An 18,352-nucleotide genomic window follows, 5' to 3' on the forward strand; every position below is an offset into this window, starting at 1 on the left:
TTCCATTATAAGACCACACCTGTCTTAGAGAGGCTGGTAATGCGGTCTAGTTATAGGCTCCAAAGAAAAAGAAAAAGGGCTTTAAAAGTGAACACATAGTGGTCTCTGTGACAGCCCTGTCTGTCATGAACAAACTGCGTGACTCCTGGCAAAGCACTTAATCTCCATGGCTTCCCTTCTCTACTTTAAAAGTGAAAGATCCAGTGACTTTTTCTTTTTTGATAGGATTATTAAATAATTATATTAAGAATAATCTCAAGATACAGTGAGGATTGAATCGACAAAGCATTTGTCAGAATCATAATATCCCTAAAAGTGGATCTGACAAGAAATGAGAATTAAGTTATGGTGTTATTGGTAGTTAATTGCATAGCCAATGGATGTTGATTACATGATTCAAGTGATCTGGTGGGGGACGGTGCAGGGAGGGGTAGACCTAGGACTTAGTTCCTAATAGTAACCCTTTTACTTTTTCACCATTTCCATCAGTAAATCAAATGAAACCATAGAACTCCTACTTTCAAATTAATGATTTGGAAATTTCATATAATGTTTAGATACCTAAGTTAGGCCATCAGATTTCTTTTACCTATAATATAAGTTATAGGTTATCTGGCTGGGCTTTTGCAGACAGGCTAGAGAATCAAATTAATTATTTGTAACATTGTTTTTATCACAGTGTACGTTGACCCTTGAACAATGTGGGAATTAGGGACACCAACACCCATACAGTAAAAAATCCACATAGAACTTTTTACTCCCCGAAAACTTAACTAGTAATAGCCTGCTCTTGACTGGAAACCTTACAAATATTATGAAGAGTCCATAAAATGTTTGTGTTTTATGTATTATATACTATATTCTTACAATAAAGTAAACTAGAGTAAAAATGTTATTAAGACTAATATAAGGAAGAAAAAATACATTTTTAGTACTGCACTATGTTCATTGGAAAAAATCCATGTATAAGTGGACCCAGACAATTTAAGCCCATATTGGTCCAAGGTCAACTGTGTTTTATGTTCTAAACAGTTATCCTATAAATGAACTGTGGACTATAACCCATTTTTAAGTTAAGGATGGCTTGGACTTATGTTTCTAAAATAGTTTCATTGCCTTTCTGCTTCCAAAGAATGATCTCTTATACCCTTAAATATAATGTTAGGAGATATACTATCATTATGAATATAGCTTGGCTCTTTTTCCACAGAGAAATTATTTTGACCAAAAAAATCTCAAAAATAGACACCACAAAGAATATATGTAGTAATTAACTAACATGTCACATTCACTCACAATTTTTACAAGACACACCTAGAATTTGAGCCATCATTGAATTTAAAAGCCAAAAATGATTAATGATTACATGTTACTATTGACTGGCAGCATTGATGACTTCTACTACATTTAAAGGTTTCTAAAGGACTTGATAGAAAAGATCTTTTCAATGTGATAGTAATATTTCAAAAGATGTGTTGTCTTTCTTTTCAGGACTTCCAATAGTAGTCAGACATTATCATCCTGCCATACTATGGAGCCATGTTCATCAGATGAATTTTTCCAAGCCCTTAATCATGCTGAGCAAACATTTAAAAAGATGGAAAACTATTTGAGGCATAAACAGTTGTGTGATGTAATTCTAGTTGCTGGTGATCGCAGAATTCCAGCGCATAGGTAATTGTTTTCTAAATCTCTATATGTGAGAAATATTTCCATACTAATTTACTTATATGTACATTGAGATATTGCTCCAACTAACTATTCCATATGCTTTTGGAAAGGGATATCTTTCATGGGATTTCTACAAAGAAAACAGTGCACATGAAATTATTATATATTAAATGACCCCAAAAGAGTCCTTTCCTTTGTAGAAACACAAAAACAAAACACACTGACCTCAGATCAGTTAGTATTACTTGGTATAGATTTCAGCTTCTATGAGCAGTTTTTCTCTTAAATTCTACCAATTAAATAAGCAAACTCAATGGAAATTTGAGCTGAATATTTAGAAGCAGAAAACCTAGTGGAATGAAATGGCAAAAACTGCAGTTTTAAAATAGCAACATCTATCCCAACTTCTATTTCCTGATCTCCAAGAAGTAAGAAAAGCAGTGATGTTAGGGAACAAAAGCCTTTAACACAAATAAAGTACTACCTTTTTTTAAATAAGAAAAGAGATGTTTAATAAAGAACAATTCATTATGTTTCTTTTGATAATTCCATATTGAATTGTTCTGTATTAATCACTGTTATGACCCCTAAGGGTTTTTTTTAAATGCTTTTAAAAACTAATTACATTCTGTCCCAAAGATTTTCTTAAATTTTCCAAAGTGGAAGTGAAATCATTAGGAAAAAATGGGCTTGGTCTTAGTTCCCAGTGATTCAGTGGGCATACATTTATTAAGATGCTATTAGAACGTGACAAAAAGTTTGTGTTTAGAGCGTGGGTTTATTAGAAGAGATGAAGATGCCTCAACCTGCATTTTATTAGAAAAGATGAAGATGCCTCAACCTGCATTTCAGAGACATCTCAAATTCTCTATTTCTACAACAGAGTTCATTACCTTCAGTACCACATATGTGTGAACTCTTACCATCTCATTCTGGTTACCAGTGGCAGAAACTGCAAACTGGTCTCCCTGTTTTCCAATTTTCTTTTATTTTTATTTTTATTTTTATTTTTATTTTTTTTATTTATGATAGTCACACACAAAGAGAGAGAGAGGCAGAGACACAGGCAGAGGGAGAAGCAGGCTCCATGCACCGGGAGCCCGATGTGGGATTCGATCCCGGGTCTCCAGGATCGCGCCCTGGGCCAAAGGCAGGCGCCAAACCGCTGCGCCACCCAGGGATCCCAGTCTCCCTGTTTTTACTCTCTTCCCCTACATTCTGTTTTCTGCAGCTGAGTGATCCTTTAAAATAGAACTCAGATCTGGTCACTCTTATGATCGAACTTTCCAATGACTCCTCACATTACTGTGAGAGCCCAGTGGCCTGTGTGATGGTCATTGCCCTCTGACATTCTGTCCTTGCGCACTCTGTTTGAACCGCATGTGTCCAAGGACCTAGAGCAGTGCCAAGTACTTATTAGGTGTGAATTTCTTTAGTGAGTTGATGAATAAATAGGCAATTCTCAGAAGAAACCTGAACAACCAATATCCATTTGAAAAGATCTGTAGTCTTACTAGCAATCGGAGGAATGAAGATTAAAATGACAACGAGACACCATTTAACACATTGCAGATGGCCAAAAATTTTAACATCTGACAATGTTGTGGGAAAGTGTTCTCTCTCATACAATGCTGCTGGGGATCTAAATTGGCACAGCACCTTGGAGAGCAATCTGGCAAACCACCCCACAGTGTACTCCTGGGACGGAGGAGAATGGAAGTAGAGGGGAATGCAAGGGAGCTTCAACTGTTCACTGTTCATATTTCTTTAAAAATAAATAAATACATACATACATACATAAAGTAAATCTATATAAATGTGCCAACATAGAAATATCTCCAAGACATCAAATAAAATCTACGTTTCAAAATATATATTTATAACCTATTTTTGTTCATATAGGGCTATCAAAAAATCTGGTCAGAGATGTACCTAATATATAATAATGTACTATTATAAAAATATTATAGTTTTGTAGAGTTATAACAAAAGTATTATCATTTGATAACAAAATGTGAACATTATAATAATAATAAATCACAAAAATTAAAAACAACCTGCTAAAACCATTCTCAAGTTTCTCCCATATGGGATCCCTGGGTGGCGCAGCGGTTTGGCGCCTGCCTTTGGCCCAGGGCGCGATCCTGGAGACCCGGGATCGAATCCCGCATTGGGCTCCCGGTGCATGGAGCCTGCTTCTCCCTCTGCCTATGTCTCTGCGCCTCTCTCTCTCTCTCTCTCTCTCTCTCTCTCTGTGACTATCATAAATAAATTAAAAAAAATTAAAAAAAAAGTTTCTCCCATATGTCTACTACTTCTACAATTAAATTGAAAAAAAAAAAAAACCAAAAAAAACCTTAGGTTATTTCCAAAAGGGATAAACAGAAAATAACCTTTATGATTTTTTTCTTTTTTTATATAGTCAGTTTAACGCTGTGGGCTTTAGGTTTTCTTCTAGATGTTATAAAATGGTATTTGAGTAATGAATGGGTAAATCATTTACCTCAGCAGAAAATTTTCAGTAATGGTAATTTATTACTCCATGGAAGGAACTAGAGCATAAAGCAATTTGTCAAACTTAAAATGCATTTCCCAGTACCATGCACTTTCTGTGGGTAACAAATTTTAAAAAGAGAGAGAGAGAGAAGAAGCAGTATTTATTAATGAACATCAACTTTAATGTGGTCACTGATTTTTTTTTCTTCTGGTACGTTCTCAGATTGGTGCTCTCCTCTGTCTCGGATTATTTTGCTGCCATGTTTACTAATGATGTCAGGGAAGCAAGACAAGAAGAAATAAAAATGGAAGGTGTTGAACCAAATTCACTATGGTCTTTGATTCAGTATGCATATACAGGTAATAAATCTGAAAACATAAATCTAAAACCTCTTAAAATTATGTTGTATAATTAGATTTCAGGTTCCTGCTTTTAGTAAAGCCTGCCATACATAGCTAACAGTGAATTCTGCTATTGTAATCATCACTCCTGGTAATACCTTTATAAAAGGTTAAAATCTCTCTATTAGAATCTTTAAAACTGTTGTTAAGGGTGGCTCACTAGGTTAAATGTTTGCCTTCAGCTCAGCCCATGGTCCCAGAGTCCCAGGATGGAGCCCCCCATCAGGCTTCCTGGTTATCAGGGAATCTGCTTCTCCCTCTCCCTCTGCCTACCACTCCCGTACCCCAACTTGTGCTCTCTTTGTCAAATGGATAAAGTATTTTAAAAATGAAATAAAATGATTGTCATAATTAACCTTATGATTGGTATTTTTAAATGTTAATATAATAATTAGATGACTTATATAATGTTTTTAAATTATTGCACCTAAAATTTGAGTTATATATAATAGATATGCTACTTAATTAAAGCATCATTTAAAAATTCTGAAAATAAACCATTAGTTTTTTATTTTAATAGAAGTCACAGAACTAATAATGTTTTTTCACATTTTGTACTTTGTCTTTTCCATCTGAAATCATCTAGGTCTAGAATTCATATAAGGAGCTCTTGTGTAGAATTATTACTGTTAACACTGATTATTTTATACATCAAAGTTAATACAGTTCTATGGTTCATGGAATGTCTTTTTGTCATTAAGGCCGCCTTGAATTAAAAGAAGATAATATTGAGTGCCTGCTGTCTACAGCTTGCCTCCTTCAGCTTTCACAGGTTGTGGAAGCTTGCTGTAAGTTTTTGATGAAACAGCTTCACCCATCCAACTGTCTTGGAATCCGTTCTTTTGCTGATGCCCAAGGTTGTACAGATTTGCATAAAGTGGCTCACAATTATACTATGGTATGTATTCTCTGAGAAGCAGAAAGTCATATGCTCTTTACCTCATTCCTTATTGCTGCAGGTTTATCTACGTGCTGCTGTTTTCCCATGGCTCTGCCACACGTCTTGAGGTTCAGGTTCACTGTCTATTGCAGAACATTTTCATTGAGTTATAAGGAGAGAACACCAAGTAATATTTCTCCTGGATCTATGAGTCCAGCCTGAGTTGTTACAGTTGCTAAAAGGCAGAGCAGTGGCCAAGGACTGTCCTATTCAAGATTTTTCAGATCTGCTGCTTTGTAGAGCAGGATTTCCCCTACGTTTTACTTTGTAGCACTGGATGAATTTCAGAATGGCCCACATATTTACAGATGGAAATTGGTGACAGTGATTGTGGGGTATTGGTGCGGTACAGACAATAGGATCAAAGGGAGGCTTTTTATTAAAGATAAACCTGATTATATGTAAGAAGTGTTTTTTTAGCTATGTAGAAAGATGTTCTTATGAATTGAAGCAAATTATGTGCTCAAAATAAATCGCAGAGGAGGTTCTCATTCAGACTCAGGAGGATAATGGATATAGATTGATCTAGGATAGCAAGAAAAGAAGGGCATATTGAGGGCATATTGTTAGGACCAGGCCCCATAATCTTCATAGTACAGGGACATGGGGGAGTGGGGATATCTGGATTTTTAAGGAATGACCATCTTGTTACACTATGGCAGTTAGGTCTTCCCAGCTGGGCAAAAATCGAAGACTTGCTTTAATCCTGCAATTAGGGCAATATAGCTCTTAAGAAAGAATGTGAACATTCTCACAAACATACCAGTTATCCATATTATTGATTGTATCAAAATTAAGAAGATGCTTTTGTCTACCTTTTCCTCCATTCTTCCATTAAGTTGGTTTGTCTGTGAAGAGACTGACAAATACTTTAGGAATTTTTCATACAGAAATAGAGATGTGAAAAAATGATAAGAACAGATGTTTACAACTCTTGGGAAGGATAATTCTACCTCCTTCATAAGCTCAAAATGAGGATTAAATGAGTTAATAGAAGTGTCGCACTTAAAATAGTGATTGACACACAGTATCCCCAGTCAATAAATGATATCCTCATTGCTGTTACCATCATTGTACAAATTTACTCTATTCAATACATAGAATTGGATGTGAGTGAACAAAAGCCCTCATACAAAAGGCAATACCAGATAGACCAAGCATCTTCTAAATTCAGTCTCATGGAAGATTTTTCCCCACCTACGTCTGTATCTTTCCTTGCAGATATCTCATTTTGACCTTAAACTTTAGGTTCAAATAATTTTAGGAGTAAGATGACTAAAATAAAGCTGGGTTTCTTTTCTTCATAATCAGTTTATCATTTAAGTAATATCTCTTTCCTAGAAAAGAGTTTTATTCACATGAAAACAGTTGTATGCATTTAGGTCACTCCTATTGTTTACAGTAGAGGCACAGTGGCTGATTAGATATAAAGGCTTAGATATAAGTTTAAATTGGCTATTTTTTTTAAAGATTTTATTTATTCATGAGAAACACACAGAGAGAGAAAGAGAGAGGCAGAGACACAGGCAGAGAGAGAAGCAGGCTCCATGCAGGGAGCCCAACATGGGACTCGATCCCGGGTCTCCAGGATCATGCCCTGGGCCAAAGGGAGGCACTAAACCACTGAGCCACCCGGGCTGCCCTTGGCTCTTTCTTTTTATTATTAAAGTAAAGTTCACATGCAGTGTTATTTTAGTTTCAGGTGTACCTCATAGTGATTCAACAATTCAATACATTATACAAGGCTTACCATGATAAGTGTAGTTATGTTCTGTAACCATACAGAGTTTTTACATGATTATTGATTTAGCTCAATGTTTTTAAAGCTATTTTCATAGCCAATTATTTGAGTGTTTTTTTTTGTCTCAAGGCTATTATCTGACATTATTCAGTTTCAACAGAGGTGAAATTTAATTCTAATAACAATAAGTCATTTAGTAGCAGATTGTCTGATTTGAATTGTTGCTATGGGAACCCAATGAAAATGTATACCAAAATTCAATCTTCAATTTAAATAAATCCCTTGGTAATTTCATTTGCTTAAAAACTAATTCCAAATGAAGAAAGGGCATAATGCTAGCAAGTGTTTGGTAACATGATAGCTATTTATATCACAAAATAGATTTTTTTAAGTTTTAATTTTAATTCCAGTTAGTTAACATACAGTGTTCTATTAGTTTCAGGTGTACAATATAGTGATTCAGTGATTCCATATATCACCCTGTGCTCATACAACAACACAAAAAAAGAGTTAAAATCTGAAGTAAGCATAATGCCACATAGTGAATTCAGTTGTCACAATCAGTAAATGTTGCACGTACTTGGGGCATTCACTCATCCTCTGTGAATACAGGTAGGAAAGAATGAGGAGTTCCTTCTTATAATCCTGAAATCTAGGAGTTTGTTCTTACTCTGACTGCCATTGAATGTGACCTGGCATGAGTCCTTTAACCTCTGCCAAAAGTCTAACACTGGGTATGTCATTACAAATAATTGATGGCATTATGGATTTGTGAAATAAATATAAGCATTTAATTTTGAATTTTTGAATTTTGGTTCTCAACCTAGAAGAAAAGACTGAATTCTGCTAAAATACCTGGTGTAACACCAAGTAATACTTTTGAAAAACACTTTTATTTAACCTTGAGTTCAGTTGTTGAGAGACTCAATTTTCACTTAAAATGAATTGTACTAGGTCAGAATGGGCACAGTTCTGAAATAGAAAATCAACAAATAAATAATAACATATATAATAGTCTTTTCTGCTTGAATTCATACCATTGCATTGGTAATGCCATTAATACCATTCGAATGCAAAGCAGTAGTTGTATCGATACGGTCAGAATGGTGTAAATGTTATAAATATTGATTATATTGTACACTACCATTGAGCAATTAGAAATGTATATTATTTTGATTTCTTGAGAATCTTACTTAACATTATATAATAAATGTGTTTCCATGTATCTATGTGATCTTTGTTTTTAAAATGTTTAATGCCTGCTTAATAATAGCCCATTGAGTTACAACCCCCTATAGCTGGACCTTTAGGCTAATTCCCATTTTATACTATTATAAATAATAATATAGAGAAGCATCATTAGGGAAGCATCAGCTTTTTTTTTTTCCTCTTGTGAATTATTTATTAAGGATTAAACTGCTAGTAGGATAACTGGTTGAGAGCTTCAACATTTTTATAGCTCTTGCAATGTGTTACCAGATTATTTTATAATGTCAGTACACAGTTGAGTAGAACAGTTTGCTTGAAGCCAACATTGAGGTTTTATTAAAATATATTTCTGAAAATGATAGTCATTTAAAATAGATACATTTGGGCATTTTTAACAAATCGTGATGAATTGAAGCAATTGAATTTAGTTAATTATTCATGTATGGCTTCCTGTTAAGAATTTCTAATAAAGGAATTTCAACCCAAGATATATTTTAGATCAGTACCTAATTTGGGTTACTGCAAGGTATATGGGACATATAATTCTCATTTTAATATAGAAGATATTTACTGGTAATCCTTATCTCTAGCTCTAATTTAAGTGGCCTTAGCTATTTCACTAAAACCATGTATGCTGAGACAGCCACAGCACACTAGGAAGTATAAGAAAAACATCAAGGGGCAATTTGTGTAGCATTTGCATTTATATTATAGCTAAGTAAACAATCCATGCATTAAGACTTGTAACCTGTACTCCAGATAGTAAATTTCCCATATCTTTGGATTGTTTAGCATAACAACCTAGTAAAGGTCATTATCTCACAGCTAAAGTCATTTCTGTCCCCCATTTCAAATTATAAGGAGCCTAATTCTAGTAGTATCTGCAACTGAATTATCTTCAGTCCAAGGTCCTGGAATCCCAGTACATTGTATTTTAACACTTTTGCTTTGTCTCTTTTTCTCTGAGATGAAAAGAACTTCAGACGTAAATCAGTTTAGAAATTTTTAAAACCGACCTAAAATGCTGTGTGAACTACATTAAAACACTCTTCAGGCCAAGGCCAATCAGAGCCAGGATAGCCCTAAGTATATATAGTCTTCTCTGCGCAGTCGGAGAAGATTTTTGTGGTACAGGATGGTCCTGGGAAATCCAGCCTGCCTGGCAGCCATTTCTGGGTAAGAGAAATCTTCATGACTCACCCAGGTAACTGGCTGCACTATAAACCAAATTCTTCAGCAACCACAAATGTAACCACACTTTGATGTCAGACTATCCTACATCTCAGAGTCTAATTCATTTTTTTCTACCCTCCACCTCTTGAAAGACTTGCCAAAACTATTCTCTAACTTGAGCAAAGCAAAACCTAAAAATCCCGGCTCCATTTTTAAAAAGTCCCAAATGGTAAGGGCGCCTGGGTGGCTCGGTCAGATAAGTGGCTGGTTCTCGATTTTGACTCAGGTCATGATCTCAGAGTCCTTGGATCAAGCCCCACCCACATCAGTCTCCATACTCATCGGGGAGCCTGCTTGAGGATTCTTTCTGTCCCTCTCCTTCTGCCCCTCCCCCTGCTCAAGTGCTCTCTCTCTTTCTCTCCTCCCCGCCTCATAAATAAATCTTAAAAAATATAAAATGTACCAAGAGGTAAAATTTAATTCTATTGATATGGAGACACAGTGTAACAACATAATTTGCAGTTTAATGTTATTTTATACTGTGTTTCTTTCTAGGAAACAGTAATGCTATTGTAAGGAAGGTCTAACAAACGTATAAATGTGTTTTAGCACCTGATTCAAAAATTTTTATTTACTCTTAAATAAACTGATGGATAGAAGAAACGATATTGTTGATATGCTACTTTTCCCTTCTAGGAGCATTTCATGGAAGTAATTCGAAACCAGGAATTTGTATTATTACCAGCCAGTGAAATTGCAAAGCTTTTGGCGAGTGATGACATGAACATTCCTAATGAGGAGACAATACTGAATGCACTTCTTACTTGGGTTCGTCATGATTTGGAACAGAGACGGAAAGATCTCAGTAAACTTTTGGCTTATATTAGGCTACCTCTTCTTGCACCCCAGGTAAACTATTTTTGATTATTTAAAATCAGTATCCTAATTTCAACAATATTTGGGTATTGATTTTATGTAAATCATGTTAATACGTACATGTCTGTAGGTTTTTTCCTTTGGCTATTCTATCCAATAAGGCTATTTTACCTATACTCCTATGAAATGTGTAGGTGAAAAGATACTTAGCCAAAAAACTTCTGCTTGTGTTTTTGACTCAGAAGGTCTGGCTGCCTAAATTACGTCAATTAAATAACATTGTTCCTAAGGGGGTTAGTAATTTTATTTGACTCAGCTTACAAACCTATCCTAGCAATTGAAGAATTAGTAAAGCTGCAGGTGAAATTTGCAGTAGATGCCAGGAGCCAGAAAATGTAAATTAATTCATTTGCTACACATCTATTAAGTATCCATTAAATGCCAGATTCTGGTGATGTATAAACTGAGACATGGTAAGAGTTCCAGCTCTGACATTTTTTTTTTGGGGATTTTATTTATTTATTCATGACAGAGAGAGAGAGAGAGAGAGAGAGAGAGAGAGAAACAGGCAGAGGGAGAAGCAGGCTCCGTGCAGGGATCCTGATGTGGGATGCAATCCTAGGTCTCCAGGATCACACCCTGGGCTGAAGGTGGCGCTAAACCGCTGGGCCACCAGGGCTGCCCTCCAGCTCTGACATTTTAAAACTCTCTGTCTTGGCATAGTCACACACCCCATTCTCTTATATCTGTTAGGTGGAGATAACATCCTCTTTGACTATCTGACAGGATTATTGTAAAGATGAGAAAAGTGCTCGGTGAGATCAAATGTGCTACAAATAATCATGGTAGAATTATTAGCATTATTTTAGAATTGAGAGATATCTAGTTAGTGTATTCAAGGCAATCAGTCAGAACACATTTGCATGCATACTTTCCCCTTTGTACAGTTTTAACCGGAATATACTGTGGTCCCCCCCTTATCTGCAGTTTCGCGTTCCCATGGTGTCAGTTACCCGTGGTCAGCCATGGTCAGGAAGCAGGTGATCCTCCTTCTGACCTCTTGTTGGAAGGTCAGCGGTAGCCAACTACACATCACAGAGCCTGTGTCACTCACTTCACTTCATCTCATCACGTAGGCATTTTATCATATCGTGTCATCACAAGAGGAAGGAAGGTGCATAAGATACTTAGACCACATTCACATAACTTTTATTACAGTTTCATTGTTCTGTTTTATTATCTGTTATTCTCTTACTGTGCCTGACTTTTAAATTAAACTTTATCATAGGTATGTATGTATAGGAAAAAGATATATATGGGGTTCAGTACTATTGGGGTTTCAGGCATCCCCTGAGGTTCTTGGAACATATCCTCCATGGTTAAGGGAGACCACTGTACTATAATTTCCTCTACCTCCTTTACTGCTTATCCTGAAGGCTTGAATTAGAGAAAGAGGCCTTGAAAGTACAAGAAGAATGAGCTGTGACTACTCAAGCTCAGATTTTTGTTGTTCAAGTGCCATAAATTTTATCTTATTTGTATTTATCTTGAGGATTATGTATTTCGTCTGGCAGTTGTTAGCAGAAGTCACTGTTTGCTCTCTACCTTATAAAGACAAAAAGTACTACCAATCCTTAATAAGAAAGACCTCCTTTTCAGAGGTAAACTATCATATGAATTCGTAGAAGTGAAACCATATGAAATGTTGACAATTCAAGAAAAATAACATTCTAAAACGTTTCCCTTGAAATCAGATTTCAAAAAGAGAGTTCTGTTTTACTGGTACCTAGCTGAAGTTTTTTCCTTATCGTTTTCTAGGTTAAAGAAAATTAAATCTAAAAAATCCTAGTAGACTTTGAAAAGAATCTGTGTGATTCCATAACCTGACAATTGACTTAAGTCCTGCAGTTTCAAATATTTATGATACTATATTTGCATGATTCCTAGAGACATTTCACGTTTCTGTTATCCAGGATACTGCTGATAATCATAACCACAAGATCTTAGAGTGGAAAGGCACTCATTTAGCCTAACACCTGTTGTACAAATGAAGTAACCAGCCAAACAAGTAAAACCATATGCTCACAATCCTAAAGTGATTGCATAAATTTTTGTCCTTCTGCATTGTAGTTTTATTTGCCTTTGCTACTTGGCTAACATAGAGCTAATAAGAGACAGAGTTAAGTTCTGTGCCTTTTTCACTGAACCAGTCTGCCCCTTGAACATATTGTGTATAAAATTTCTGGGTTGGGGAGGTATATCAAGTGGAGGAAGAAGTAAGTTAAAAAATAAATGTGTGATTATGATATAATGAGAGGAAGGCTGTGATGAATATATGAATATGGCATTATAAAAATAATTGGAGTAGCCCGCCCAGGCTGATGGTGGGGAAGCTAGGAGAACTTTCTGAAGTGTCACTTGGTCGGCATACTGAGTAGCTACCCAGAAGACTGGGGCATGATAGCCCAGGAGAGATAGGAGACTGGACCTAGTTACGGAGTCATGAGCAAATACATCAAGCAAGAGAGCTTTAATGGCTCTAGTGCAGACATAAAAGGGCAGAGTGGGAAGACAACGAATCTCTAGCTATGCCAAGGAGTTTGCATTTTATCCCCAAAGCAGTGGGGAAGCACTAAAGGATTTTAAGCAGGGAATGATATAAGTACCATCTTGCTTAGGAAGGAGGATCCTCTCTAACTGTATTGCGGATATTGAATTAGAGCAGTCAAAGTAGAAATCCATTAGGAAGACTATTGGATTCAGACAAGTTAATTAGGTGCTTGCTGGCAGTGCAGGTAGAGAAATTACCAGGCTCAAGAGCTGTTTAGGATGTAGAATTGGTACAACTTAAAGGTGTGGGGTACAAAAAAAAGGGGATCCAGAATGATTCTGATTTGTGCAACTAAGTTAAGGAAAGTGCTGTCATTTAAGGCAAAGAATACAAAATGGAGTGCTGATTTTACAGTGGAAAGAAGATGGAAGAATTGTGTTCCCAGAGTTTCTTGGTACCTTTCATCCTCTTGGAGTCTAGGAAGAAGTTTTGAAAACTTCTTATTTAGGTTGTTGCAGCCAAAAGGAAGAGAATGACTTGGCCAAAGCAAAAGCAAGGGCACTAGAGATGGAACCCTCAGAAACAGTAGTGTTTAGTAGTAATTCCTAAATTTGCCTAAATAACTAGAGGGCTATTAAAAAGAGATTCTAAAATTAAATTAAATTAAATTAATTAAATTAAATTAAATTAAAAAAATAAAAAGAGATTCTAAGGTCAAGGAGGAGGAAATTTTAACATAAACTGATATTACACAGGAGACATGATAAGGACAGAAGATCCACTGGATTAACCCAGTTATTCTCATGAAGAAAACATTGGATTATATTCTGTATGTTTTATTGTGAAAGATAGAAACATATGACAATTATTTAAACTGTCCAGTGGGTATCAAATAATAAGTGACTAATATTTAAAAATTGCTACCAAGTCCACTTACCTAAAGAATTTACTTTTGTAAATAGGTGAAGCAGATTAGGAATACACTTATCATGATGAGCACTGAGTAATGTAGAGTTGCCAAATCATTATATCATACACCTGAAGCTAATATAACACTATATGTTAATTATAGTGGAATTAAACAAAATAAATGAAATTTAAAAACAATAAATAAAATTTTTAAAAAGAATTTACTTTTGTGAAATAGTTCCTTTCCCAACGAGCTTATACCCTACTTTGTTAATATGAAACACTATTGAGTCTAGCTAGAAAGGATGTAACTTACATATATAGTAATTTTTTATAGTGTCTCCCGTAGTAGATCCTTAAAATGACCTAAGAAATATATATGTAATTGTCATCCTCTACCAAATGATCATTTAGTGTGGTTTGTTATGATGTGTTTTTTTTTAACTCTGAATAATCCAGAAGATACATGTTTGTGGATTTTTGTTTACCTTTGAATGCATCACAAGCTTTTCTATTTGATCAAGCTTCAAACAATGTGGATAGGAATACTAGAGAAGTGTACATTATTTAAAATATTTTGACACCTAAATTCTTAAAGTTCCCAATGGTTAGCTTGCATTATAAGTATCTTGGTCTTTACTATTCTGTTCTCAATTCTCATTACTGTTTTCTACTGAAAGTCAAAAATATAAAATGAGCCAGTATTTACCTTTACCATTCTTTTAATTTACCTGTTTTTGATGCCAAAACATTTTTAAAACCTATAGAATTCAGAAATATTCACATTCTATTTTATACACTAAGTAGTACTGGAAGGGACAGTTGTAGAGAAATAATCATATGGAGATTAGGTATGTAAGGATAAAAATTTACACATTGAAAATGTTTCTTTTTTCTACATATTTTCATTTAAGTTATTTGTCATTCTCTAATAGTGGATAAGACACATAGTGTTCACCTAAAATGCAGAGAATACAAGTCTGTATTTTTTCTCTTTCAGTGCCTTCTGAATGATTTTCCAAATGATTTCTGGTATCTTCCATTTGATTAATCTGATATGTGGGTTAATGGTTTTACATTCCCTTCTGTTACTCTCATCTCCTACTTAAATATGATTAATCCCATTATTCATTAAGTATAGAGACTGTTAGCATGATTAAAAATATATTTTAGGGATCCCTGGGTGGCGCAGCGGTTTAGCACCTGCCTTTGGCCCAGGGCGCGATCCTGGAGACCCGGGATCGAATCCCACGTCGGGCTCCCGGTGCATGGAGCCTGCTTCTCCCTCTGCCTATGTCTCTGCCCCTCTCTCTCTCTCTCTCTCTCTTTCTCTCTCTCTCTCTCTGTGTGTGACTATCATAAATAAATAAAAATTTAGAATATATATATATATATATTTTACTTCAAATTGCAGTAACTAGTAAGTCTCCCAAGACTTTACTTTCTATAATTTTTTCACATTTATTTTTATTTAGAAAGGACTAAAGTAATTACATATAGCAAAAGTAATATAAACATTAAGATCAGTCAAAATGAGCCAACTCAGTGCATATTCAGCAATGGTTTCTATAGCAAATATAACTATATTTTGTGTGTGTAGAAAAAATATGGAATAATTAATATCATAATATATACTCTGGCACAGGTCCTGAGACTTATGTCTTAATTTGGCTTTTTTACTGTTAGCATGCTGTTCTCAGTTTCCAAAAACCATGAACTTTTTTTTACAGTGACTTTTGTTAGAGACTCTTCCATTATCAAGATATGAACATATTCTCAACATTATTACTCATTTGCATTTGCAAAGTAAAACTGCATTCCCCACCCACTCAAATGGCTAAAATAAAAGGAGATAGTAACAACTGTTAGTAGAAATGTGGAGGAACAGGAACCCTCATATATTGCTGGTGGGAACATAAAATGATGTAGCTACTTGGAAAATTGTTTGGCAGTTTCTTAAAAAGTTAACATGTATTTACCATATAACCCAGCAATTCTATTTCTAGTTATCTACCCAAGAGAAATGAAAACATTTATCTACATAAAGACTTGCATGCAAATGCTCGTAGCAGTTTTATTCATAACAGCCAAAAACTGGAAATAATCTGTGTCCATCAACTGTGAACAGATAGACAAAATGTGGTATATCCGTAAATGGAATATCATTTAGCAATAAAAAGAAGTACTAAGGAACACTCATGCACTGTTGATGGAAATTTAAATTGGCCTCACCACTGTGGAAGACAGTATGGAGGTTCTTCAGAACATTAAAAATAGAAATACCATATGATCCAGTAATTCCACTACTGGGTATTTATCCAAAGAAAACAACACTCATTCAAAAAATTATACACAATCCTGTGTTTATTGCAGCATTACTTACAATAGCTAAGATATGGAAGCAACCCATGATTCCATCAATAGATGAGTAGATAAAGAATATGTGGTATACACACACACACACACACACACACACACACCAGAATATTATTCAGCCATAAAAATGGATGAGATCTTGCCATCTGTGACAATATAGATAGGCCTAGAAGGTGTTACACTGAGTGAAAGAAGTCAGACAGAGAAAGACAAATACCATTGTTTTAACTTCTACGTGGAATCCAAAAACAAAAGAATCAGAGCCATAAATACAAACTGATGGTTGCCAGAGCAGTAGAGGTTGGGAGATGAACAAAATGGGTAAAGGGGAGTGGGAGATACAGGCTTCTGCATATGTAATAAATAAGTCATAGGGTAAAAAAGACAGCATAGGGAATATAGCCGGTGGTATTGTAACAGTGTTGAACAGTGACCAATGGTGGGTAAGCATACACTTGTGGGCATAATGTATAGAATTGTTGAATCACTATGTTGTACACCTGAAACAATGTTGTACACTGTGTACCAACTACAATAAAAAATTTTTTATGAAAGAAATGAAGTACTGATACATGCTACACATGGGTAAACCTTAAAAACATAATTTTAAAAAGCAAGTCAGCATATTGTATGGCTTTATATAAAACATCCCCCCAAAAAGGCAAATCTGTAGAGACAGATAAGCCCATGAGACAAGAGATGGGAAACAGTTTAAACAGCAAACAGCATGTGAGCTCTAACTGGGATGATGAAAATGTTCCAAAACTGTTTATGGTCATGGTTGTTCAACTTGGCAGATTTGCTAAAAAAACCACTGAATTATATACTTAAATTCGTGAATCATGTGATATGTAAAATGTGTCTTATATTATCGAATACTGTCCTGCAGTGTATCAAAAGAATGATACACTATGACCAGGCAAGCCTTTTTCCAGGAATGTAAGAGTGATTATAAGTAAATCTGTCAAGAAAATTATATCAATAAGTTAAAGGAGAAAAAGCCATATGATCGTATCAGTAAATTTGTAAAAGGCGTTTGGAAAAAATGTGGGAACCATTCTCAGTTTTAAAACTCTGAAGTAAAATAGAGAGAGAAGAAAATAGCCTAAATAGAATAAAGATGGATTACTAAATGCTATAGCAACTTTCATCCGAAATAGTCAAACACTAAAACCATATCAATTCAAACCAGAAAAGGGGTACTCTGTATCACTAATTATTTAACATTGCTTTAAATGTTTTAGCAATTGTAATAATAAAATACAAATGAAGTAAATGGCATACACATTAGAAAGAGATGTCAACTATCCCTGTATGGGTGGTGATTATGATTGTATGCCTAATAACTACAGTTTTATAAGGGAATGTGGTAAAATAATAGATTATAATATAAGGATAAAATAATCAAAAGATTTTTTTCTCCAGCAAAATATTTGCAGAATGTAAATTTAAGAATCCATTCCCAATAGCAATAAAAATAATAAAATCTGTAATATGTATATTAAATATGTATATTTAATACAAGAAAGGCATAAGACCTATATGAAGAAAGGTATACAGCAAATGGAAAGGCTTCCTGAACGGAAAGACAGTATCATAAAAATGTAAATTCTTCCACAATTAATAAATAATTTAATGCAGTTCATATTAGAATTCCAACAGGGTCAAGATGGTGAAGGGGAATTAGATAAATTTATCTTTAGCTTATATGGAAAGTTAAAAACTCAAAAATAGCCAAGAAAACTATGAAAATGAACAGTAAGGGTAGATTTATATCAGAAAATCAGAGTGTGCTATAAAGACAGTAAAAAATTTGATATTAGAGTAGGAATAGACAGATCAATGGAAAAGAATAAAGAATCGGAAAACGGGTCTCATATATACTGAGATATAATTATAAGAATATAATATATAACCAAAGTTCAATTCACTTGAAAATGAAGATTATTTAATAAATGGTGGTGGTACAGAACTGGCCATCTACCTTGAAGGAAATTAAAATATTCTT

The 18,352-nt window shown here is 34.8% G+C and overlaps 1 protein-coding gene across 8 annotated transcripts in view; it reads left to right on the forward strand.

The window, feature by feature from the left end:
- The window catches only part of KLHL5 (kelch like family member 5), an 86,629-nt gene that overhangs the window by 32,867 nt on the left and 35,410 nt on the right, over positions 1–18,352 (forward strand). For all 8 annotated transcript variants that reach the window (XM_055326510.1, XM_055326512.1, XM_055326511.1 and 5 more), the window contains 4 exons: positions 1,492–1,674; positions 4,391–4,527; positions 5,271–5,467; positions 10,329–10,541. In XM_055326510.1, the coding sequence (XP_055182485.1) occupies positions 1,492–1,674; positions 4,391–4,527; positions 5,271–5,467; positions 10,329–10,541 (730 nt within the window). The remainder of the gene's footprint in view (positions 1–1,491; positions 1,675–4,390; positions 4,528–5,270; positions 5,468–10,328; positions 10,542–18,352) is intronic.

The sequence above is a fragment of the Nyctereutes procyonoides genome, unplaced genomic scaffold, assembly GCF_905146905.1.
Source record: "Nyctereutes procyonoides isolate TBG_1078 unplaced genomic scaffold, NYPRO_anot_genome, whole genome shotgun sequence".
NCBI lineage: Eukaryota > Metazoa > Chordata > Mammalia > Carnivora > Canidae > Nyctereutes > Nyctereutes procyonoides.